The 27198-nt window shown below is 39.4% G+C and overlaps 1 protein-coding gene across 3 annotated transcripts in view; it reads right to left on the bottom strand.

The window, feature by feature from the left end:
- Positions 1–826: 826 nt before the first annotated feature.
- Positions 827–27198, bottom strand: part of glra4a (glycine receptor, alpha 4a) — a 48725-nt gene continuing 22353 nt past the window's right edge. For 2 of the 3 annotated variants that reach the window (XM_089021997.1, XM_089021989.1), the window contains 9 exons: positions 26512–26639; positions 25474–25541; positions 23969–24192; positions 20711–20793; positions 14813–14950; positions 14521–14735; positions 9344–9493; positions 4087–4197; positions 827–2924 (listed from right to left, as the gene is read on the bottom strand). In XM_089021997.1, coding sequence (XP_088878123.1) covers positions 2634–2924; positions 4087–4197; positions 9344–9493; positions 14521–14735; positions 14813–14950; positions 20711–20793; positions 23969–24192; positions 25474–25541; positions 26512–26639 — 1408 coding nt within the window. In that variant the 3' untranslated portion in view covers positions 827–2633. The remainder of the gene's footprint in view (positions 2925–4086; positions 4198–9343; positions 9494–14520; positions 14736–14812; positions 14951–20710; positions 20794–23968; positions 24193–25473; positions 25542–26511; positions 26640–27198) is intronic. The other variant, XM_089022005.1, reaches the window with a different exon arrangement.

The raw sequence follows: 27198 nt of genomic DNA on the forward strand, positions 1-27198 counted from the left end.
GCCTTCACTTAATTTTCTTTCTGTTAGCATTCTGTTGACCAGTAAGAACAGAGAAGTTAATTGGGAGGACGCCAATTTAATGATAGAATGCAACAAACGAAGCTTAAAGGATGTGCGTTTTGAGGTACTTGTAAGTTCACTACCATTTCTTCAACAGAGGGGGAAATAAAATGTCATTCCAAACAACTTCTAGTATCTGTTCAAATCACGGAGTAACTATGTGGAGTTTGTTACACATGCTTTCGTCATAATGTGAAGGAGCTAGTTTGTCTAATTTGGCTGTCCGTAGCAGAAATTGTCAGTTAAATATAGCAACCTGCTGTCGGGGAGGCACACCCCATGCAATATAATTAGCAAATACTTCACCGATAATTACCGTATTTTCCGGTGTATAAGGCGCACCGGAGTATAAGGCGCACCCCCAATGAACGGTGTATATTCCAACTTTTTCCATTTGTAAGGCGCACCAGACTATACGGTGCAATTTCAATGAATGAAAAAAGTAATCCAAATATAACATACAAATATATATATATATATATATATATATATATATATATATATATATATATATATACACCTTTTCTAAATATAAGGCCCACCACTTTATAAGGTGCTACAGTAGAGGCTTGGGTTACCCGCTACTTCTTCTACAGGGAAAAATTGGAGTGGAAATGGGCTGCTGACAGTAGTTGCAAGACCTGTTGTGGCTCAATATTACTTTGCATATAAGGCGCATCTGCATATAAGGAGCAGGGTCATCTTTTGAAGAAAATAAATTAAGTAAGAAAAAGTAAAAATGATCCTGATGTGATAGAAGTTGTTTTTATTTTTTCGTTTTATTGAAATGAATTGTGGATTTTTTTTTAAATAACGAACATTGAAATGTCAAACTTTTTTACATGTCTCTCCACATTGAATCATAAACAACCAAGTTGTTCACTCCATTTTTAATCAATTACAAACAATCGACAGAATTCTTAATGATCACTTAAAGGAGAACCGACGTCTCCGGACAAGTTGTGTCCCAAAGTCTTGTTTTTGAGTTGGTAACGAGTCCGTACATGACGTCATTAAAGGAACGCCCCTGACCGAAAAAAAAAAGACACATTTTAGCAGTCCTTCCATCACATCAATGCATTTTGCTGTGCTTGTTTGGTCTGAAAACGTTGTGTTGCACCAAAAAGAGCCAGAAGAGGGTGACCAAGCTCCACATATAGAATTTATCAACCCGTGGAAACGGGCTGATTAATTCCTCACAGGAGGTTGGTCGCCATTTTCTGCCTCTTTTATGGTGATACATTTCCCCTCAATGTTGCCTCAAAATGGCACGGAATAAATTCTTTAATCGATTGCAAAAATGTATGCTTTCTTCTTCAGAAGTATTTGAATCATATTGATAACTGGATGTGTAACAAGAAAGCATATTCTCCGAATCTGAAGCCATTGTTTTGATTCTCCAGCAAGCAAGACGTCTGGGCGTGACGTCACGAACTGGGGGCGGGACTTTCTGAAAATGGCCAATTCGCAGCTCAATCTTTTGCAGATTTTGGACACTTTAAGTCATTTTTATTGGTGTTTTGCATTTGACTAAAAATATCAGCCTGCGTGTTTTGGGTATTTTAGATGCTATAAAACATTTTTCTGATGTCAGTTAGGAAACAAAAATGTGATGTCGGTTGTCCTTTAAATTGAACGACTGCCAATCTCAGTTATTCATGGGAAATAGGAAACCAAGGCAGGCACAAATATAAAAAAACTGCATGTAATTGGGCTTCTAGTTGCCTGAAGATTCCAAGAAGACAGCAAAACAAAACTTTTGTCGAAAGGAAGATCCTCCATCCAATTCATCATCATTACTTGGACTCAAGATACCACAAGATGCCAGCCAATCACCACTTTCATCTAAATGCAACTCCTCAACTTCCTTCAACACAGTTCCTTGGTATAAAGATGCAAAAAAATAAAACAATAATGAGTAACTTTGGGGCAAATAAAAAAATAAAATGTGTGAATTTTCAAATTTCAATATACAGATACAGTATATGGTAATTCATTGTATATATTGGTAAGTGCAAATGTGATGGGTGAATTAATGTATTTGATTTAAAAGAAATTCAATCATCCGGTCAGAAAAAAAATATTTTGACTCGAAATAAAAATCTGTTTGTGCTTTGTGCAGTTTTGGCAATGTATTCTTTTATTATTTTACAATTTTTACACGGTCAATATATCTACAGATCATGTCATTACAAGCCGATAAAGTCACAACTTAGAGAATACTTGAAAAATATGAAAGACCCTTTTCAGACACCTTTGTCTGTTGAACGAAAAGTGTAGAAAAAGCCACAGATGTTTGAATTTTGGAAAACATTCAGAGACACAGTGTTGAAACTCAAGTCTCACCAGTCCTCACTCGATGACATCACCGGCAAAGATCCATTGGCATAATCGAACCAGAGGCAAAAACTTCATCCTGAAGCCACTCGGTTCAATTTTTGGCTTTGAACACTGTCAGCGCCCAGAGATGCTCTTGGGTTGAGCGTTCGGTCTTAATTCCAAAGAGGAACTCTCCTGCTCCTCGACGGGATGGAGGCAAATCCTGGCAAAGTCCGTAAAAAGGTGGAAGCCCTTTACAAATTAGCATGGATGTCCTCGTGTCGCAGCACTTTGTAGGTGATCCAGTAGAAGATGTTAAAGATGAGGAAACTCAATGGGAAGACAGCTCTGGAGATGGTGTCAATGCGCTTGGCCCTGTCCACAAAACGCTTATGGAGGAAGTCGCCGTCATGCGCCGTCACGGGAGGCGATGGGCCGTAAACGGTGGGCCCCTCCACGACCGTGCCGTCTTTGGACTGTAGGCAGTGGCCCAGCCCGTAACCCCGGAAATAGAATCCGCGGCTCTCCCGCAACATCTCCTCATCCTGTGGTGTTGAACAGAGAGATCGCACAGACTAAATAAATACATACATACATAAATTAATAATAATACATTTTATTTCAAGCGGGAGACAAGCATAGATACAATAATAAATAAATAAATAAATACCTACACAAGCAGTTAACTAACTAACTAACTAACTAACTAACTAACTAACTAACTAACTAACTAAATACATGAACAAGCAGTTAAATAAATAAATAATGTATTTGTTTATTTCTGATCACTTGCAGCTATTTTTAATAGTGAGATAAACACAACCTATAAGAGGCTTGTCGAATGTATATTTTATATATATTCATACGGTCACTATTTGTAATGTATCTGATTTTTACAATAGAATACAATACAATACATATTGATTTATATAGCGCTGTAACAAAGCGCTTAACATGGACAACTATCATATACAGGAAATAAAGCAGTCACAAAGATAGTGGAAAGCACCGCGGAGTAAAACTAAGATCTACTATGTTGTTCAACTATTTTGACATGCGGCTGATATAGCAAAAGAATGACCAGAGAAATGTAAATAACTAATATTGGAGACTTTTCGCTTGACTTGAGTTTAATCTTCATGCATAGTAACTGATGCATTAGTCATATTAGAATTGTGTGCAATATTAAAAAAGAAAAAACAAAACACAGCACCCGCGATTGGTACTTTGCGGCCAGCAGCCGATGAGACCAGTTTTATGTTAACGAATCCAATCACTGAATCACAATGGAAGATTGTACATTTTCCGCAATGACCCGTTGGAGGACGACAGAAGGGGATTAGGGCCAATGAAGAAAATAAGGTTGGCAAGATTCTTTTTTTATCTCAGTATTCTGATTTTAAAGTGAGAATTCTCACTTTATTCTCAGAATTCCGACTTTCAAGAAAAAAAGTGATATTTTTGATTCTCTCAAAAGAGAATGTGTGTTAGAAATGAACACTGAATAAAGGGCAGTCCCTAAAACATGCAACGGAAAGGGATAAAGATGTTTAAAGTGAAGAAACACAAACAAGGTCAGAAAGGGAAGCTTGCAACACTCTTGTAGGCTTTGACACAGTGATTGTTAAGGGGAATTGAAATTCCATCTGGATCGATTAGTTAGTAAGGGTTGAAAGTTGAAGGGTTCACACAGGGTTGCCGCTTTACCCTGATACAGGCGCTGCAGAGCTCAGTCACATTCCTGCAGGTGGTATCGCGAGTGGGAATGACGTTCACGTTCCGCAAGGACTCGACACTCCCGTTCAGACAGGCGAGTTCCTCCAAGACACACAGTTGGAATTATTATGATTATTCTCACTGCTCCTTTTTCATTAATTTGCTCGGGCTCTGTGCATTAAAAAAAATCAGACAGGCCAAGGAATGAATGAAGAAAAGCTCCTCATCAAATACGTATAAAGAATCAGAATGCACTGTCTGGATTTAGTGGTTGTAGAGGGTTCTTATTTTTTTCCCGAAAGACGTAGCGTATGAAGCTAGCTTAAGCTAGCTTCTGACATTGAGTATTAAGTTACCTCTTGTATTAAGTTCGCTCTCCCAAGAATCTACATGGAAACATTCAAAGTTTCATCTCAGTTGATTTTCCTCGGGCATCAAAGGACAACCGACGTCTCCGGACAAGTTGTGTCCATAATTTGTAAAATGGCTTCAAATGACTTCTACTGAGCGTATTTTAATAAGATTCCACCGCAGATAGCTATATTTTACGTTTTAAGACTCGCGCTGAATATTCAGGAAGTCTTGTTTTTGAGTTGGTGACGAGTCCGTACGTGACGTCACTAAAGGAACACCCTGACCGAAAAAAAGACACATTGTAGCAGTCCTTCCATCACGTCAATGTATTTTGCTGTACTTGTTTGGTCTGGGGACCTCGTGTTGCACCCAAAAGCCGCCAGAAGAGGGCGTCCAAGCTCCATATAAGGAATTTATCAGCCTGTGGAAACGGAGGTGGCCACAGGAGGTCGCCATTTTGTACCTCTTTTTTTGGGTGAGACAGTTCCCCCCAATGTTGCCTTAAAATGGCACGAAATAAATTCTTTAATTGATTGCAAACATGTATGCTTTCCTCTTCAGAACTATTTGAATCATATTCATAACTGGATGTGTAACAAGAAAGCATATTCTCCGAATCTGAAGCCATTGTTTTGATTCACAAGCAATGCAAGACGTCTTGGCGTGACGTCACGAACTGGGGGCGGGACTTTCTGAAAATGCCCAATAAGCAGCTCCATTTTTTGCAGATTTTGGACACTTTAAGTCATTTTTATTGGTGTTTTGCATTTGACTAAAATATCATACTGCATGTTTTGGGTAATTTAGATGCTATAAAACGTTTTTCTGATGTCAGTTCAAAAACAAAAAAGTGACGTCGGTTGTCCTTTAAAAATAACCTAAAATGACGAGTTACAAGGTAATTATCTGAAAACCAAAACACGGTGTAAAATCGTCGTTAAAAAACAACCAAAAGTACTTCCTTTGTCCCTTTAAATTCACCTACAATCATGAATAATAATTGATTTTATTTTCATTACTAATTATGTGCAAAACATGTCACCAAACTTTGGATTTGAGGCAGAACAAATGATACTAAAGCTAAGATTTAAAGTGTAAATTAGCCACTTGGCCTCGGCATTGTCAATATATATGATGATAAAAAATCAGTGGCATGTCCTAGGCCTTTAGTTGTGCTATGTCATAAGTTGCTCTTTCACGCCACAAAGATGATTGGCGATGGAAACTGACGCATCAATAATAACCTCATAAAATGTCTATATTATTTGATATTTTTGCTAGTCCGACCATTCTTAATGTACATCCAACTTTTTTGGAAAAGTTCGTCTTGAAAATGGCTTTAACAGTACGAATCTGCAACTAAATAATTTTTTTCTCCTCCTTCAGCCATTGTGGGTTTACAAAACCGCTATTAAATCAACACAATATATTTGCTTCTGCAGCTCGCTATCGATACAATGTGCTAGCTCTGGCCAGTATGCTCTTGTCACTTGCGGAGAGTGACAAGAGGAGTTTTCGCAAACTATGATTGGCTAGTGACTAGCCAATCATAGTTTGCGAAAACTCTGAGGTTGACTAGTGCCTTCAAGAAGGCGTTGGTACCCCTTTTGGGTTGCCAACTCGAAATCTGGTTGGTTTAAGCAATAGTTTGATCAACACATTTGATGCTCCAGGGCCCGTAGAACTGATTTTGAAGGCGTACGACTAGATTTCTGACCCTGGTAACAAGTGATGGCTGAAATGTGATTGGTTTAATGTGTAAACACAAAAATGCACACCTGGTAGCAGCGCAACGGGGTAAAAGTAATGAAAGGAAGCTGAAAGACAATTTGGAATTATTTAATCTATTTTTAGACCAGCAGAGAAGGCTTTGCAGGCCTTGATGTTCCGCCACTGTAATGAATGTTATTCAACCACAGACGGCTCGTTTAAGTGATAAGTGTTGACTTGACCTCATCTTTACTCTACGTCTCTATAAAGGGAAAGGTTTCACCTCATTTGCCCATAATAATCTCCCCCCCACATGTGTTGCCTTTTGATATGAGATGATTAAAAAAATAAACACCCCTTACACGTTGTGCTTATTTACGTCCATAAATATTGCTATGTGACGCCATTTTTCGCACATCCCACCCGACATACTTGATTGTGCGTATGCGTGTTACTTAACGGAAGCGTTCAGTTCACGAGAAGACACATTTCTTTGAAAAATGGGAACGAACATGCTAAAAAGAGTGGATTCAACAATCAAATCTGAATTGGCATCATCACAACTGTCGTGTGTAAGTAGCCTGACTGACCACGACATCAGGTTAGCAGGAAAAGCGCCTCACCCATATCTCCACGGATTGCATTCAATAACACAATTGCGAAATGGCAAATTTTTGCGTGTTCTCTTCTTGTCAATTGCAGTATTTCCGGAAATTATTCACCCTCTACTTGGGAGAAATAAATGCCTCTCGCAATAAACAATAGACTCCATTGCCAATTTGCAGTCTGCTTCTTAAAAGATATTATACAGCTGAGGGTATAAATATCCCCGTCCACCCCATGAGGAAATATTGTAAACAAGCATGCGCTTGCATGACAATAATCACGACTCACCTTCAGCAGGGACATTTTATCACAAGGCTAAAAAGTGTTTAAGAGGACATGCAAGAAAAACCACGGAAAGAACATTCCGATCAGATTATTATTGCAGGTAGAAACTGTGTAACCTGTAGGGGGATGGTTAGGACACTTTCATATGATTTATTACTGTGTAACTCTGTTGCTTCCGTGCAGGGCATGTTCAACCGGGGGAAAAAAATAAATACGTTGATTTTATGTGGCTCACGTTCACCTCTTCAGGGCTCAGAACAGCTGCCGGGGTTTTGATTATGTTTGCGAGCAAAGTCAATAAAATGTGATCGAAAGACGCAGTGATAAATATATGAGGTTTTGAGTGAAGGCTGAAAGGTTTTTTTTTTTTAATAATTTTGTCTTGTTGACCGTCTTTTTTTCTCCTGTCGAAATCAACACCAGGATAGGTACATTTACAACATTATGTTTGGATCTCACACGAACAACTTAAAATATAGTGGCGGGCTGTTGATTTCATTGCTAGGCCTTCAGTAGTGCTACGTCTGAATCACTCCACAGCTGCGAGTGTGGTGTGATTTACTACACGTCCACTCGAGGGTGCCGATAGGAATTAAATAACTTGTGACTTGAAGAAACTTAAGAAATACTGTCATTAAACTGTTCTAATTTTTACTATGAACGTGTGGATTCATGATAACCTCATAAAATTGCAATATTATTTGCTATTTTTGCTAGCTTCGGAGCTGTCCAACCTTTCTTAATGATTTTCATCCATTCTTGAAAAGTCTGTCTTGAAAATGTCTTTAACAGTATACCTGCAACCAAATCCATTTTTACTCCTCCTTCAGCCATTGTGGGTTGACAAAACCACGATTAAATCGACATACTGCTGAAAAGGACACTTTGATCCTCTCGTCTTTCATCTAGAACTGCTTCATGTCACAAAGAGGGTACAGCAAGTGCTGAAGAATGAATGACTCTCTGTGTCTCTGTGTTGTCATATTATTTGTGATTATTCTTTTTGTTTTTGTTTTTACTTTATGTTACTTCCCGGTTGAGTGAATGCTGGTGCGTGTGGCTGCTGCAGCTCACCCGCAGAAAAAATATCCTGTGACTGTAAAGTGTCCTTGAGAGTTTTGAAAGGCGCTTATAAATGAAATGAATTATTATTATTATTATTATTATTATAATTATTATTATAATTATTATTATTATTATAACAATATATTTGCTTATACAGCTCGCTACAGATACCCGGGCCAGTATTCGCTTATCACTAGCGGCTAATGATACTATGATTGGAGAGTTATTCGCCAATTATGTAGCTAGCCAATCATAATTTGCGAAAATTCTGACATTTCCAACGCCTGCAAGCAAGCCTTGGGTTGCCAATTCAAAAACTGATTGGTTCAAGCAACAGTTTCATCAACATTGATTTTTATGCTCCAAGGCCCGCAGAACTGATTGTGAAGGCGTACAGATATATTTCTGACCTTGACCAGATATTTTTAGGCCAGCAGAGAAGGCCTTGCAGGCCTAACCAATCCACCACTGTTAAAATATATGTTAATGGAGCATCATAATGTCTTCCACCCGAAACTTTCCAATTTAGTTTCTAAAATATTGAAAATCAGGTTCTACAAAGAGTGGCAAGTCAAAAGCAACTGTAAGAACAGTAACTTGAGCGACATTGAAACTATGAAAGAAAATGTTACACCTACGTGCTTAATCCACTGTGTCCTCAATTGGGCAGGTGATTGCTGTATATGTTTGCGGGTCTGACACTGAAAAAAATTGAGGAATACCTGTGTGTACTCTGTTGCAAACTCGTACTTAGAGTATTTTTGTCGCTGTTGTTAAAAATAGCAATGTCTGTTGGACACTTGCCCACTTTCCCTTGCTATTGAAGTCACCTTACATGTCGTCTTTTGTAGGCCTGAAAGTGATCCATGTACCTCTTTCCTGTAATGTATTGCAATAAGCTCCATTTCTGGTCCTGAAGTGCATTTAGTGGAGTGATTTTTGCCGGTTTGAGTCACTGTGGGGTTGACCTGGTTAGCTGTTGCGCCGTGGCAAATGGAATGTCAAACGCCACAGAATGGCAAGGTTACTACAAGAGTCACCAATCACCGTGGCAACTAGGCATACAGCAGATCTTTTTCATGCGACACAATAGCCAGTCGTGGCGTTTTGATTGTGTCACTTATAATGCGGTTTATCATAATAGGAGGCATACGTCAAAGTTATGGAGTCTGCAGTTTGTATTTGTTTTTCTTGCCAAAGCGTAAAGGCCGGTTTGATTTACACTCACAATTCTTTGCTGCCGCTGCTTTTTCCTCAGCCTGATGAACTCCTTGTGCTGCCTCGAGACAAAGTTGACCGCGGCGTACTCCAGCAATGCGGCAAATACAAACAGAAGACACACCGCCATCCAGATGTCAATGGCCTTCACGTAGGACACCTGAGAAAAGTACACAGACACAACCACGGCTGCATATATTTATCAATAGACAATCAATGGGATCGAACGGAGCATCTGATCTGTCACCCATTTTCCCCGCTTGGCCGAGATCTGTAATGAGTCAGTGGGATTCAAGGGTAGTTGACACATAGCCACGAGACAGGTCACGTTTAGGGCTCGGGGGTGACCCCCCCGCATGGGGTCAATGATGAGGAGTGTCACAGTGCATCAGCAACGGCCACTGAGCATGTGTTGCGACTTGATTTCATCCAGCGGTACAGCACTTTGCTGGCTGTTACAGACGTGAATGCTGAAGTAAGAACAAAAGAAATGAAACCCCGCCATTCCCGTTTGAGCTGTTTGAGAGACAAATGGGTTTGAATTGAGAATTTCGTTTTCAGCTTGGGGCAATGTGATCTAGTGGTAAATTATCATGTTCTCCTCGCGCTTTTGAGGTCTGCGAGTGTTCTCTGGGCTTCCTGTGTGCAGTACCACTGTATATTAGAATTCTTGTCCAACCTCATTCCACGCCCATGACAGTCTAATCTTCCAACAGTCTTTAGAATTACGAGTACAGGCGGATGCAATTTCAAGTATGGCAGCAACGGAACAATGACAATTCAAATTCATCCATTTTTCATGTTATTAGGTGAATGTTAATTATGAACAGCCTATATGATGTACGGGTGTCAGAGATGTTCGATCAGATACTGTGGACGAAGACTCGAACCCAGAAAGAATGTTTTTTACTGCCGGCAGGAGACGCAGCCATTCATGACAGACGTCTGAATGCTACATCCCTCTGACAGGCTATTTATTGAGAGTATATGCAAATTAAAGTGATACATTAGTAAAACAGTTTTCTTGATTAGAATACCACACCTCTTGAGTTCTAAGCACGAACAGCTTTAAGTAATAAAACATTTTGTTTTCCCATGAACTGATACATTTGTAACCTTGCTAATGAGCTCTTCTTGTGAAGGAGTTTGAAGTCCTAAATTACTCCTGTGATAAGGAGTTTCTCAAGTCCTAAATTCTGTCCAAGGCCAGATCTCCTAGAACAAGATGACAGTTTAACTTGCTGTGTCTCTTGACCTGATTGACCTCAGGTTGTCTGTGCTTCAATTGTGTATTCGAGTCACACATGTTGACTAAGCATATAACGGCGTGAAACTTTTAAATATGATAACTTCTTATTCTCTATCAACGTGGCACCCTTGCTTGCTGTTACATTGTTGACGAGTATTTCTCATTTTGCCACAGATTGAGTCAGGTAAATCCCCTTTGTTTGATTTGTCTTTCTGATGATGAACACCAAGTAAACGGATACTTGAGATTCTTCAAGCATATTTTGAATCCCGGATGACTCGAAGAGTCATTTTCCCCCTCTGCTGCTTTGATAGGTCCCTGCTCTAAGGTTGGAGGGAGCAGAGGACTATTCCCTGAGGCTACACCTCTTTTGTAGTGACTGATAATGGTCTATGACTGGCCCTGATTGCCCCATTCGCCCTGGTATCACCTCATCAGCATGACCAAGCCTACATGGTTACAATTGAAGAAATCTGTTGTAACAACAGATCCATCAAAAATCCATCTTGTACTGAAATAAATGTGTGTAGCACTTTTTGTTTTGTTTTACAGTAAAATCCAACTGGTTGCTCATGAAACAACTTTATCCATGTTCAACCAGGGCAGAATAACACCACAGTCTTTGCTGCACAATGCATTCAACATCCTTTTCACCAAATATGAATTACCCAGTCCCAAATCCATTAGGTGGGCATAATTCATTGTGTGTGTCTGTCCTTAGTTGTTAGCATCGTCGGTATTGTCCACGAGCTGGAAATGCAGTTTCCATGGTTACACACTGCAGTCTCACACTCGAAAACACATTGATCCTCTGGCCAATCGAGCAGAACATGTGTTTGCTTTTCCAGATGACGACAAAACAGAATGACTTTACTCTCACGCAGAGGACACGATGACATCACCATTTGCTATTGTTGTCCTCCCCTGACCTGGGACTTTATTTTTTTTGTCTTGCATATTTTCATCCTCTTTGCCCTCCATTCACGGCGCGTTACAATTTCATCACTGAATAAGCCGCCCCGTCTTCTGAGTATCCCCTTTTTGACATCTTTGAAAAACTTTGGAGGAATCGGCCAATCAAATCTAATCCAGATCTTCACTTCATCAAATGTGAACTCCTGACATTGAGCTTCTGGTTTGAGCTTTTTAGGCTGGGGTATATCAAACAAAATAATGGATCATTATTTGGCGGATGAAAAGTGAGAACAGTCTACAAAGACCGCCACAGGAACGTGGTTGCGAGACAGAAACTGTCTGAATACAAACTATCCAGATTCCCCACTTGTGCAAAGTATGTAGAATCAATTTCACAAGATTTTTTTTCGCCTCAGATAATTGAGACTGAGTTGGCATGTTCATGACGGCTCCCTTATCAGAGTGTCCCCGCAGGAGAATACAGACATGCGGTAATGAGGATGTGAAGACGTCAAAGGTGAGAGTGAGGTCTGACCTACAATTCCTGCTTTGAAATCATTTTTGGTTGTACATATTCCATTAACTGCCATGTCAGAAACGCATGTTAACAAGTGTTTAACTTTGTTATGATCATGTGACTGCTTTTTAGATTGGATAGGTAGATAAACGGATATTGCTGTATGCATGGACAATACTATACAGTGATACCTTGGCTTACAAACTTAATTGGTTCCCAGACAGTGTGTAAAGTGAAAAGAGTGTATCCCAAAAATTCATTTCCCATAGAAAACTATTAACATGAGAATAATCTGTTCCCAGGTCCCCATAAAACACAATTTTCTACTTTCTAATTTTCTAAGCCTTAAAACTACACAATATATACCTTATTCTATGTGTAATAAATGTGCTATGGTATTATAATTAAAGAAATAAACTGTACTGTATATAAAGTCATTTTATTTACCTTTGTGATGGTTGTTGATGGCTTGCTGGAATGGATAGCTTTTTGCATAAAGTGTCTCAGGGAGCTCTGGGTTGTACATCGTGGAGGTTGTGATAGTGCAACAGCAACATATGAAAGCAGACACACTAGAAACATCATTAATACCTGGTTCCCTTGCTTGTCTTTTCATTTCAAATTGAACTGATGGCTAGTGCGTGTTATTTGTGGAGCCTGATTGATGGGAATTTTAACCTTGCAGTCTACACTCTGCCTTTGAACTATCAAAGTTGAAACGAGTCTTAATTTCACTGTTTTCTATCCATTTTATAACTGTCGTCTGCCTGTCTCTTTCGTGTTTAAACCACCTCCCCTCACTGCTGCCTTCTTGACCAATCACGTGGCTTTAACCAACGACTCGGGGCAGGGAATAGAGGACAAAAAAATGCAGCCATTGTCTTTTTTGGAGAATGGCTTCACTCTCTCTCTATCTGTAAACCCCCCTACACTACTGCGTTCTTGACCAATCATGTGGCTTTAACCGACGACTGGGGGCAGGGAATAGAGGACCTAAACAAGCCAGCTGCCATTTTCTTTTAGGAGAACGGGCTCGTTCGCGAACGACACATCACTCATTGTGGCAGCTCTGTGTGTATCCCGAAAAATAGTTTGTATGCCAAGGTAAAATTTTCACAAATTTAACGTTCGTAAACCGAGGTATCACTGTAGCCCAGTGTGCGTTTCTTCCTATTTCTCAAAATACGTGTGCATGTGTGTGTGAGAACAAGGTATTCTGAATTAAAAAAAACATATTCCTGCCTCACATATTTTTTTCCAATCACTTGGAAGCTTGACTTGGCGGAGATCCAGAGCCATTTTCAAGCTATGGCCGGTATCCAGCAACTGAATAACACTGACTGTCATATCAAAGCCAAAAGGTAACAAGAGCTGAATAGATATTTGTTTGGGAATGCAAATTCGCATTGTAAAACAGTACTAGCTTCTGACAAGCAGCATAAAAAGTATTTGATTGCTCACTGAGGTTTTTGACACAGTGAGGCTCAGGGAATTTGTCTTCTGCTGGAAATTGGATCTGGACTAAAGTGTTGGCAAAACTTTTTCCTTAAATGCTGGTATTATGAGTATTTTTTAAATTAGCAAAATGGCCGTTTGCTTTTTTTCTCCACATGCTGTTCCCATCAGCAGAAAACCTGTGTGTCATTCACATCATAATGTCACAGACATTACGCTTTGGAGTTTTGAAAAATATTATTCAATATCCAAGTAAAACAAAGTAATTACAAGTCCGAAATCACGTGTGTGTGTGTGTGTTGGTAACATATTACTTCCTGCTGCCTTGCCGTATATGTCAAAGGGTGAATGATTAAGGCATTACCGGCACTTAAAACATATTTCTCCGAACAAAATTTTTTGTCATGACATAACAATAAAATATCTTGGGAAAACTAAACAAACACAAGTATAGACACACACTAATAATATTTTGTCATGCTCGGTTTTAGTTGTTGTCAATATTTTTTTAATATATTTCTTGATTTTGTAAGTAATCATTTCCCACTGTTAACTCATTCACTGCCAGACGTGCAAAAATGTGTCCACTCCAGTACCCGGGTTTTTGTCATTGTCACTTGAATTCCAGGACCCACAGAATCTTAAGTTTTAGGACTAAATAAAAATTCAATGCAAAGCAAGAGACCTTAGACTCTCTTCTTTAATTAGAAAAAAAAGAGTTAATTCCTAAATTATAGAGTCTGGAGTTATATGAGCTTGAAATGTGGGTGGCTGTCCAAAATACAATGCCATACATACATATTAGTTTATATAGCGCTTTAACAACAAGTGAAGCTGGAACAAAGCTAACATGGAAAAAAAGGAAATGCTGCCCCTTGTGGAAAGAAAAAAAACATTGCCAGAGGCCATGGCCGGCGCTTTATCGGCATCCAAACAAGAAAAAAACAAAACTCGAACAAATTCGGAAATGGCACTCTACGTCATATTTTCAATTCCAGAATAAATTCATGAATGGCAGTGAATGAGTTAACTCCTCAAAGATATGCCTCACCTTTGGCAGTGAGGCCCGTGAGCCAGAGCTCTGCGTGGTCATTGTGAGCACTGTGGTGATACCCAGGCCCACCCTGGCGGGAGCGGCATCCATGTTGATCCAGAAAGACACCCACGAGAGGATGACGATGAGGAGCGAAGGAATATACATCTGGATTAAGTAGTAGCCCATCTGACGCTCCAGGTGGAACTTGACCTCTATGCAGGTGAATTTACCTGGATTTTACACCACATGGGTATCCCATTACTCATTGTGACAGTTGAATCGATCAAAACCCTGTTTGGTATGTTACCTGTGTTGTAATATTTAGTGCAGTAGCCCAAATCCATCTCGTCTTTGAGCACAAACTGGGGCAGGGTGAGGTCGTCGGCGACTTGGACGGGATTCTCAGAAAGCCACTCGAAGATCAGGTCGTTCATGGTGTAGCCGACTGTGGAAGGAGCAGGAATTAAATTATGACCACCAAAAAAATAGATAAAAATAAAAAAAAAAATACTTAAAACTCCACTGTGAGACTAATAAAGGCAAATCCAATCCAATCCAATCCAATCCAATCCAATCCAATCCAATCCAAAACAATACTTATTTTTTTCCTTATTTCAAAATTGTGGGTGCAACTGAAAATACGTATTCCATAGCTTGCAGAACATCTTACACATATTGTGTAGCAATCTCATTGGGTACAAATTACACTGGTCAACTGGAAATGTGCTTCATTTGCTCCTAAAGCAAATGTCTTTACTTTTTAGTGATATTTTTCGTATGTTTTTCTCAGTTTGACTTATGAATGCTTGAGCCTAATGGATTTTACCATGTAGCAATACAATTATCCGTGTAAATTGGTGACCTGTTAAAACTGATCCTAAATACTGTAGATCTCAAGTCACAAACCTTCAATTACCGTATTTTTCGGTGAATAAGGTGCACCCAAAAGTTTGATTTTCTTCAAATGATGCGACTTATACCCAGGTGCATCTTATATGTGTGCGTGTTCTACCGGAAACAAATTCCTTGTGTGTTCTACATACTTGGCAATAAAGATGATTCTGATTCTGATTCATTGGGGGTGTCCCTTATACACCTTATGCGCCTTATGCACCGAAAAATACGGTAATACATCGATACCGTATTTTCCGATATACATATACTGTATATTGGAGAGTGAACTCGCAACACTCTGATGTTTGACTGTATAGCATGACAGTGTAATGCATTTACTTTAAAGGACAAATCACAAATTCCGACAAGTTGCGTCCGTAATTTGTAAAATCACTTCAAATTACTTCTACTGACCGCATTTTACAAAAACTGAATGCCAGAAGTGATGTCACATTGGGAACGCCCTGAGTTGTTGACATTGTGAATTGAGCGAGAAAGCGATACACAGGAGACCACTGTCACCCTCTCAGCCTGAGAATGGCGAGGAAGGTGCTTCCACAGTGGTGAAAGAGAGTCATCGCCAATCAGTGACGTGCAGTAAGGGGAGGCAGGTGAGGCAGTGCCTCACCTGTCATCATGGAAATATCAAATGAAAAAATACATTAAACAGTTATATTTATTTAGTGATTTGTACTTTCAAGTTCTTTTCCATTTAACTTCACCATGTTTGGATTTTTTTCAAAATCGCTGAATTTTCACATTTACCGTTCAAATACTTCGTAGAGACGAGCAAGGAGGCAACAGCCGGCTGAGCCTCACCATGGATTGCGTAATGACTATGCTAACTGCTGTGCTGGCTTGCTCTGCAGTGAGACCGCATTGCTGTCCCCCTGCATATCGCTATTAAAGTGTTCAAACACTTTGAGTATATGAAATACATTTCTACAGTTTAGCTGGTGTATATAATGTAGAGTCACTTTACATTATAAACACAGTACTATAGTGTTTATTTTATTTTACTTTTATCAAAGCTGTGCATTGGTGAGGCGCACAGTTCTCCTGCCTCATGACACGGGGTGCTGGTGATTACAGATTCTTCTTTTATAAGTAAAGGTAACACGATAATCACGTTTTTAATTTTTTTTCTATGCTACAGTTTATAAGCATGCCAAATGACATTTTAAACAAACCACGTTAACCGTTGCCAATCAAATGATGAATAAGGTACTCTGTAGAGTTCATGTTTTTAAATCTACTGATGACGTCAGTGCCTCACCAGCCATGAACCTCACCGCACATCACTGTCGCCAATATGTATATTAGTGGAGCAAACCGATCGGACAAGCATTGAGCTGCTGTGAGCTTGGAGCCATAGAGCACCAGCCGAAGGGCGACGAGGAGCTAACCGGAGTTAGCGTTTTGCCGCTTGGATAACCGCTGTCATCTTGTCAGCCGAACAATGCGGTGGTGCAAGAGAGCAATCGCCAATATGTATATAGGTGGTAGCAAACCGATCGGACAAGCTGCTGTTAGCTTGGAGCCGTAGAGCACTAGCTGGAGGGGGAGTGTGTAGGTGGGCCAGGATGGCAGATTCGCCCAGTTTCCCAATGTGACGTCACAAACAAGGGGGCAGGACTTTCGGAATCTCTCTCGTTTGGAGCTCATTAGTGGCAGTTTTGGGCAACTTTAAGTCATTTTTATTGGTGTTTTGCATTTGACTAAAAATATCAGCCTGTGTGTTTTGGGTATTTTAGATGCTATAAAACGTTTTTCTGATGTCAGTTAGGAAACTAAACATGGTGTTGGTTGACCTTTAATTCTCAAATATTAATGTTTTAGATACATTGTATGATATGTCTGTGTAAGCTCTCAGTCGTACAGGAGTGGTCCATCGATGAAAAGGTTTCTTCAGCCGTCATCTGTACTTTTTGACGGTTCGCTGACGAAGCCTCTTGGATAGGAGGCAAAACGTCCGACACCTTCAAAAAGTACAGATGACGGCTGAAGAAACCTTCTCATCGATTGTATGATATGATTATATTTGTATTCATATACAAAGCTGGTGTGTGACAGAAAGTTTGAGGGCAGATCTGGAATCAGTGCAAACAAATTATAGAGGATTGTTACATTGCATCATTGATGCAGGAAAAAAAAGTAGTAAAAGATATTTTAACCAGTGTCATTTAAGCCTCACAACGTAACATCATCATTCAATGCAGCACACGGAGCGACTTTACGATATGAGGAATGCCTCCACACATAATTAATTCCATCTGAGAGCATGTTATGCCTGTCTGTGCTGCTGTTTTGGTCAGCAACGGTGTTCAAATGAGTTGGAGTTCACTTGAATCGTCTTCGTGAAAGACAGCGTCACGTAAGAACATCTCGTACTATGCAATGGAAACGGTAGGTGTCTATTTAATGTAGCAGTTTATTTGTTCACTTAGAAACTAAGTGTTCATTCATTTAAGTCTTAGATGAATGACACACTCCTCACTCTTTTTTATTTTCCACAATTCTGCTCGAGCTATTGTTGAAATATGTCGCAACGTTTTTATTCCTGCAGCACTTCCTCTTTAAGTCAGCTGAACAGATGCCACGTCTGCTTTGCAGGTGACGACATTTACCGCGACATACTCTGTCACAATAAAAGTGATTGTTGCCTGGTGTTTTTCTCATTAAATGGATGAAGCGAGATGTTGTTACCCCACAAGGACACCATTTCAATCTCTCATCATTTCTTTCAGTTCACTTCCCTGAATGAGATGCGATATCAGAGTGTGTATGAGCGACATTTCGACTAATTAAACGCAGGGAATGATTCATGTGAAGATGGTAGCGATTGCCTTCTGATGACACGACCTCTGCCAAGGTGCCTGTCACGGAAAAGGTCACATGGAACAGCAACAACGGTGTTTCCCACAATGGGTTTGAAAAAGTGAGAAGACACACGACAAGCATATTGTCTTGTGTGTAAGTTAAAAAAAAACATGCTTGAAGAAATTTAGCGGAATATGTGCCCATAAGTAATTGAAGAAAAACACGTTTTTTGCAAGGTTTTGAAATGTCTCGTTTTAAGTACAAGTTCGCTTATAATGTTCACACATGCAATGTTTTGTATGTGCTCTGTACTTTTTTCTCTTTCCTGCCTGATTATACACCAGATGTATTAAAAATGCATGCCACATTCAACAATGCAGAATTCCGAACAGATTTGAATAATACTGATGTCTACGAGGACCCATCAGGCCTCACATTAATTATTTACGTTTTCCCGCCTCGCCACAAGCAACTGGCTGAAAACACAACTCCACTGAAATCTACTTCATCTTGTTCATGAAGGAATTCTCTGCCATTCACCTGGAGCATGGCAATGATTTTCTCTTGACATAATTAATCGTAGTTTTCCTCTTTCTTTCCTTTTCTCTTTCCTTCTTACCTTTTGTCTTTCCTGTTTGCTTCCTTTTATCTTTCCTTTCCTCTTTCCTTTCCTTCTCTCTTTCCTTCTTTTCCCACTTTCCCTCTCTCCTTCCTTATTTCTTTCTTCCCCGCTTTCCTCCTTTGCAGATGATAGTGGTTGTTACATAATTGATGCAGCCATCAAGGTGCAATAAAAAATCTCCATGAAAGTAATGTGAATACAGAAGATAAAGTAACAAACGTTTGTCATAGCAGCTCCTGTTTTCATGTTAAAACAGCCCATAGTTATTAAACCGAAACATGTGCCTGCGTTACTACACACAGCAGATTTGTGGGCACTAATGGCTCCATGAAAGTAAGTAATACTGTCTGTGTGTGTGTTTGCGCACGTGTTGAAATGTTACACAATGTGTTTTTTTTTTTTTTTTTTTTTTACCCTTCAACCAACATGAAAGGCGAGAAGAAAAACAATAAAAACAGTGGCCACGGAATTGGCCACCCCTCCTCACATTCCCAAAGGTAACGTCTGTTATTGTTTTTTTCCCTTCGCCATTCTCTTTCATGTTGCCATGGCAACAGTAGTGGCAGTAAAACTGCCAACATCCACTCGATATCCGGCACGAGCCAAGGTAATATTTCCCTTTTGGGTTTCATCACTATACATTTAACACTTACATTTAACAGCAACAAGTGCTGACAGTAATGCATTTGCAGTATTTGATTGCTTTGTTGAGCCTCAGAATTTGTCAATCTTCATTTTATTATTTAGAACAATTATCTCCCACATATCTTGCATGTATACAAGCATACAAATTACAATAAAACTGAAACTTACATACATACGTACGGACGGACGGACAGACAGACAGGCAGATAGACAGACAGACAGACAGACATACAGACAGACATACAGACAGACAGACAGACAGACAGACAGACAGACAGACAGACAGACAGACAGACAGGCATGCAAACCGTATGTTCTTTTCGTTTAAAATTGTATAACATAAATTTCAATTATGCACAGATTTTTATGACTTCTGGACCAGCCAAGTTCCTATCTGATGTGAATAGTAAGAGTCCACTGTATGTGCAAATCCATACATAAAGTCACTTTTCATAGAATTTTATTTTGTTTCTGTTTGTCTTCAGTGCTCTAATTTCCTAGATCAATGTTGTTCTTTCTTTAAATCTTCCATTAATGAGTTCCAAACATATACGTGACTGCCTTCAAGTAAAATCAGTTCAAAAATGTCTAAAGCTAACACAATACAAGCAAAGAACAACAAAATTGGCACTTGTGCTTTAAAAGTGTATCTATTGCCCCATTATTACCAGTAAAGGATAAAGCGTCTACTAACTTTCTAATTTATGTTCATTGCTGCCCATCTGCACAAAATAACATTTATTTTTTATTTATACATTTGAAATAAATAATATACATGTATTCTCCAGTGAAAAGAGGACATAACTGGCTTGGAGCATAATACCTTTTGTTTGTGTGCCATCTGATAAGCACATACTGCTAGAGATAAGAGCGGCAAGGAGAGCACATTTTTGTTTCCCCCATTGACTTTATCAGTGAAAGAGAAACCAGCCTTTTCAGGTGGTTTCATAGGCTTAATGCAAAGGAGATACTTTTTCTTGCATCACAAAACGTAATAAGAAATAACCAAGACACTGGGGATGCAATTAGGAAAAGGTCAATGAGGCCTACGTAAATAGATTGATGATTATAACATCAATAACACAATATATTTACTCTTCAGTGGAGATACAGCGTATACCCAATCTCTCCTAATTGGACACTTCACAGTGTATATGAGGCAAAGAGGGAAAAACACAGGCAAGACAGCCAAAAGTGTGAAAGGAAGTCGAGAAGAAGACTCACAGCTCTCAAGCTGCATGGTGCACGTCTGAATGTCCATGGGGAAATTCTTCAAGTCCATGGGGCAGGACAGGATGAGAGTAAGCCTGAGACGGAAAACAGATTGAAAGACAGGAGGAAGAACTGCAATAAGCGACAGTAGAAAGCATAGAAAAAACCCGCAAAGGAATAAAACATCAGTCAAAGAAATGGCCAAACAAAGCGATTGCTGTAAATAGTTAGAGAATGTTTATTAGTTTTTTTTTTGACACATGAACAGATAATCATAAGATTGCAGGAAGTAAAGAGAAAATTGAAAAAAAAAAATGTTGGAGTCATCCATTTCAAATTCGGTTGTGAGGTGACAACTCTCCGACTGCCACTTCATAACAATGTATTCCTTTTCCCCAAAAATGTCTGATTCCACGAGTAGACTAGTCTTAATGAGCTGTCACCGGCTGGGTGAATGTCATGTTGGTCTTCAGGACGGTTGTCTACCAGCCACATATGGCAAAGTTTATGTATGAAAGGTTGACATTTCTTAAACAAGAAAAGTTTGGCTGTCTTGATTCAAACTTGGTGGATTGAACAGAAACATTTGTGAGACCACTTAAAAGGTGGAATGGCCACAAAATGCAACCGTGGCAGCCTATTTTGCAGTATTGATGGGGAAACAAAGCAGTATTGTAAAGTTTGATAAATAGCTGCCATTACGATTTTTATGTCTAGTCTTGTAAAAATGTATCTGCCAAAATAATCCCCCCGGATATTTTTAATACACGGTGTATACTTCCGCCTTCTTCCACGGTGTATACTTCTGCTGAAACATGCAAGGTAATTGAACACCTAAAAAAGCCGCTGTCTGTAAGAAAAGAATCTGTTGTAAATTCGATAACAAGTAGACAGTATGAACTTAACACAACTTCATATTCCTAACTCTTCATATATGTCAATTCATTTCATACATAAAGTTTATTTCAGATGTATTCATTTCATGAATACTGTTTGGCCATGTAGAAGAAGGAAAGTTGACTCTAGAATTGTAGTACATATGACAATACTTACTCTGATTCTTTTTGGGAAAAATTTATCACTGTATATTATCACTGTAGTCATGTGAAAATTATCTCAGGTCCAACAATAGCCTTGTTTGTTTGTGTTAAATACACCCCAAACAGAGCAAAACCCCACATATAGATAATTTATTGTACTGTGCACCTCTGCTTATTTGTTGAGGAATCAATATGGACGGAATGCTGGGAGGACAGGGACCGATTTGGGAGCGTGCCGAAAGGAATGCAATTTTCTGCCAAGGCGCACAGGCCAGAGGCGACGTGATTGCTGCAACTGGTAATAATGCTCAGGGGTGGCCCATTTGACAGAATGTCTCCAACTCACCTACAAATGATCTCATCTGCTCACATTGTTATTTGAATTCTATTTAGAAGAGGCAAATTCTTCTGTGCCATATCAGGAATCCATCCACTTCCGATGCCATTCATATTCCAATCCAAATCCAATCCAATTCATTAGCACTTGAGTGAGCTGGTGTTAGTTCCAGCTGACTTTGTGGACGCCAAACTGTTTCAGGGTACATGGACAACTACAGTACATGGTCGCATTCATACCCAGGGATAATTTATAGTCGTCAATGAATCTAATATGCATTCTTTTGGAATTAGGAAAGCAAACTGAATAGCTGGAGAGAACCAAAAACTGTGGTTTGGGCACTGAGGCAGATTTATTAACTCAATGGGAATTGGGTGATAGAGATAGCGATAGAGATAGACAGAGAGTAAAGATAGAGATAGACAGAGAGAAAGACAGAGAGATTTTTTATGATATAATTTTATGATAGCCTTTTTAAGATATGATCTTCAAATACAGTGTAGTAATATGACATGCATTGAGACGTGGCTATTTTGCACATTTACACAGATTATTGTTTTTAAAAGCCAGCTGAGAAAGAGAACGGTGGACGAACTAAAATCCCAGTTGTCCGGACAGCAGTCATTTTTCACTCAACATTCTTCAAAAGCGAAAGTCGCCACCGAAGCATCTTTCCGGGTGAGTCACGCCATCGTTAAAAACAATAAGTCCTTCCAAGACGGAGAGATGGTAAAAGAAGCATTCGTTGAAGCAGCTGACTCCTTGTTCAGAGACTTGGACAGTTCTGGAACTTACTCACACAGGAAAAGTACCCCAACATGAGGAAATGTGCTACCTCCTTGACGGCATTATTCGGCTCCACTTATTTATCTGAGTCAGCCTTTTCCTACATGAAGATCATTAAGTCCAAATACCGTTCCACCATGAATGATGAACATTTGGAAATGTGCTTGAGGCTGGCTGTCAGCAGCTACTGTCCGGACTATGCATCACTGGCTGATTCAATTAAGTGCAAGTCATCAAAGTAAACTCAGGTAATTACAAAAAAATGTTAATAGTTATTTATTATATGATGTATATGTAGTTATTATGTGTGCAATATTGGCTTATTCAATTATGCAAGGTACATCAACATACATTGTACATACAAAGAATCCTTAAACATTTGAAAATAATTATGCTTTGCATTTTTGTCGTGGGTAGATCATTTTGACTTAGTAGTTTTTGTAAGTAGCTCGTATGCTGAAAAAGTGTGAGCACCCCTGCTCTAAAGATTAGACCACAAAATTCATCTCATCTCATCTCATTTTTCGTACCGCTTATTCCTCATTAGGGTCGCGGGTTGCTGGAGCCTATCTCAGCTGTCTTCGGGCACGAGGCGGGGGACACCCTGAATTGGTTGCCAGCCAATCGAAGGGCACACAAAGACATACAACAGTCACTCTCACACTCACACCTAGGGACAATTTGGAGTGGTCAATCTGCCGGCCATTCATGTTTTTGGAGTGTGGGAGGAAACCGGAGGACCCGGAGGAAACCCACGCGGGTCCGGGGAGAACATGCAAACTCCACACAGGGAGGCCGGACCGGGACGCGAACCGGCGACCTCTGCACTGTGAAGCCGGTGTGCTAACCACTCGGCTACCGGGCCGCCACCACAAAATTCAGATTTGAAAAATTACATTTCATGACCATATATATATATATATATATATATATATATATATATATATATATATATATATATATATATATATATATATATATATATATATATATATATATATATATATATATATATATATATATGAGTCAAATGAAACATAGTAAGTAGGGCCAGGTAAAGCTTGTTTCCATCTGCAAATGCAGAAAATACTAAAAATGACACATTACCTGATGCTGTACAGAACGCTGCCATCTTGGAAAATCCTGAGTAGCTTGTTGTCAGTGGTGACTTCGTGGAAGTTGGCACCCTTTTCGTTGGCAAAAAACAAATCAGGCTTCCAGATGGAGTCCAGCATGGATGGATCGAGATCCAACGAGTCATCCGGGTATTCGCTGTACGCCAGACGAGGGTCGTTCCATTTTTGGCGTAGGAAAACATTAAGCCTGTAGTCCTACATAGTAGGGGTGGAAGGAGTTAGTCATAATTGATTACCTGGTGCCTGGGCCATTTGAGAAAGAAAAATTAAGTGACTCTTCCATGTTTGTAGAACACAACTGAATTTTTTTTTCAAGAGGAGCAGTAAAATAACCAACTGAAATACCTGTACCTGGATTTATTTTTTAATGATTATCAATTAACTTGTCCGTTCGTTTTTTTTCTCTTGTAATTGAGTCCTAAAACAGTTTTTAATTGTCTCTTTTACGATTCCTGACCAATGTAGTTCTTATTTCTGTCATTGCAGTCTTAAAGTTTTGTGTCTCACTGTGATGTTGGAAACCTGCCGTGGGACTACGGCTGAAAACTAGTGTTTATGTGCATTTACACTGTTCCTGCGTTGATTAATGTCCACTGTCACAATGAAATACACAAACAATAACAATATTAATAATAAAATTATAATATTAATAATACCTAATACCTGAGAAAAGTTTTTGAAGAAATCTAACATCACTTCATCCCAATTTTACCAAACACAGACTGTAATTGGGAATGGGGTTCAATGGGATTGAAAATGGATGGATGGATTATTCATAAATGCCTACAAATAAAAGTCATCCCCCCCCCCCATCGGTAGCATGGCAATATGGTAGTCAACTGATGTGATATATCCATTGCTTAAAATTACAAAAGTGATTTTGTTTGTGCCTTTTTTTTTCAGAAAACTGTTATGCCATTGTGTGCAACAATATCACAGTATATGCCGAAACATGTCAGGTATTTCAACACCTATAATACATTGTCTGTAAGTGAAGAATCTGCTTTAAATTAGATATCAAGTAGTCAGGATGAACTTAGTACAACGAATATCACAGATGTTGTTGGTCAATCTTGACATGAAGTCCAGGGATCTAGGACTCCTTTCAAAGTCATTTATACAGTATCCCACTCCCAAATGCTGACTTAGCAGTGCGATCTCCGTGGATGTCAGCCTCGAGGGAAAACTTTTGCTCTGCCCCACTATTCATTTTCCCACTGCTTGATTTTAATTGCAGAGTGGACACTTCAACATGCGCACTCCAGCGACGTGTTAGTTTTGGAGCGGTGCAGCGCTATGCTCCAGGAAGTGCAGAAATGAGACAAACCGGCTTTAATTGTGAGAAAGCAAGCAAGCATTTTGGCCTTTTGAAGATGCGGCCTGTAAACAATCGTGCTCCACGATCCCAACAGAATTCTGGCGAGTTTTAATGAGACGGCGGCCAGATTCGGTAATGAAAATGCAACTTGCGCTTACCATGGTTGTTTCCGTGATGGAACCGAAGCTGTTGATGAAAATATTGCAGGTGACATTCACAGGTGGGCCTGAAGGAGAAAGCAAACAGAATCAGAAGACTAGGAACTCACAAACAACGATCCCTTTAAAGCAAGTGAAAATGGGGATCCAATCAACAATAAACCAAACGAGCTTTATGGGTCAGATCTCCTTTTTACCTGTCATACCTCATAGTAGGATGTAAACAATGAGTTTTTTAATAGTCTCGAGAGGAGTCAGAAAAGTAACAAAATGAAAAGACTAAAATAGCTAAATTAGCAACCCTGATTCTGTCTTTATCAACTATTTCGTCTCTGTTCAGTAACCTGTTATTTTAAGCGGAGCAGGTCAACGGGGAGGTCCTATGAATTACAGCAGTGGCTAAAAGAGTCAAGTGGGAAAAAAAGAAAACAAAGCAAAACATTAAATGGTCAACTTTTCCCAATTGTACCTTCAAACTTGGCACTTTTGTCACTGTGCACATCCGACAAGATGTAGTTCACATTTGGGCCATTTTCAAGTCAAGCAGAACCTTATTACGAAAAGTGAGGTCAATATAGAGGTTGTCTCATAAATCTCAATACACGGAAGATGTAATACATTCCAAATGTATGTGTTATAACAGGTATTTCTTTATATTTCAGATGACCTGGAGTATGCATTTGAATAAAAAGCAATGAATTTAAATAATCAAACAGTCTGTATGCTTGTCAAGAAATGTTTCTTTGCTTTTTTCAACATTAGGAAGAAGAGGATGGACTGTCATCACGGATAGTATATCACTCACCTATGACCCTAATGAGGATAGACTGTTTAGAAAATCAGATCATGGTAGCTTTGTGCCTCCTAGTTAATACTGCAATCTGTTTCTTGGCCTACAAAGAAATCCTGCTTGTGTGTCGTTCAATTTCTGGCCCTGGCATCACACATTTGCTCCACTTTGTTCTCCCACGTCTGTCCCTTTTTTTGGTTCCCATAGTGTGGCTTCCTGGCATTTGTTCCTTTGGCTCTTTCGTTTACCTTTGAAGTTGGGTCTGATGCGAGCATCGTATCCTGACGTTCGTCCCATGAGCTTGTCCAGGAAGTCGGAAGGCGAAAGCTGCGGTGCCCTGCCGGGGGGCTTTATCTCCTCCTTACAGGAGCTCAGTCTGACAGAGTGATGGAACCCAAACAAAAAGAAGGCGGCGTATTAATAGTGATGATGTAAATTGGCTCGACAACTGTCTCTGTTCTGGTTCATCTTGAAGGTGTTTAATAGGCTCGTGGTGTTCGGGGCCAAATCCATCCAAGCTCGCCTTGAAAGACAGATCATGTTTTCCACCAACTGTTTGCATGAAAAAGTCAAATGTCTTGTTAGAAGATGGAATTAAGATTAAATGCTCTAACCTTCAAAGTTGAGCTAAAAATGTCAGGATCAGGTCCATATTCATCGCTTTGTTACAGTTTCAGCTGTTGTTAAAGTGCTATATATATAAATCAATTTGTATTGTCTGTAATGTATCATGTGAAAGATCGGCAAATACAGTAAAGTCTCGTTATGTCGATATCGGTTATATCGATAGTACCGCTTATTACGATACTATTTTCATTTCCCTTGCACATTTCTAGTCTTTTTATGTATAATTAGTACCGTTTAGTACGATACGTTATGACGATATTCCGGTTATTACGGTGCTCCTTTTCATCCCCCGCTGGCCATTTTTGTTG

The sequence above is a fragment of the Hippocampus bargibanti genome, linkage group LG02, assembly GCF_051943395.1.
Source record: "Hippocampus bargibanti isolate YZ-2025 linkage group LG02, ASM5194339v1, whole genome shotgun sequence".
NCBI lineage: Eukaryota > Metazoa > Chordata > Actinopteri > Syngnathiformes > Syngnathidae > Hippocampus > Hippocampus bargibanti.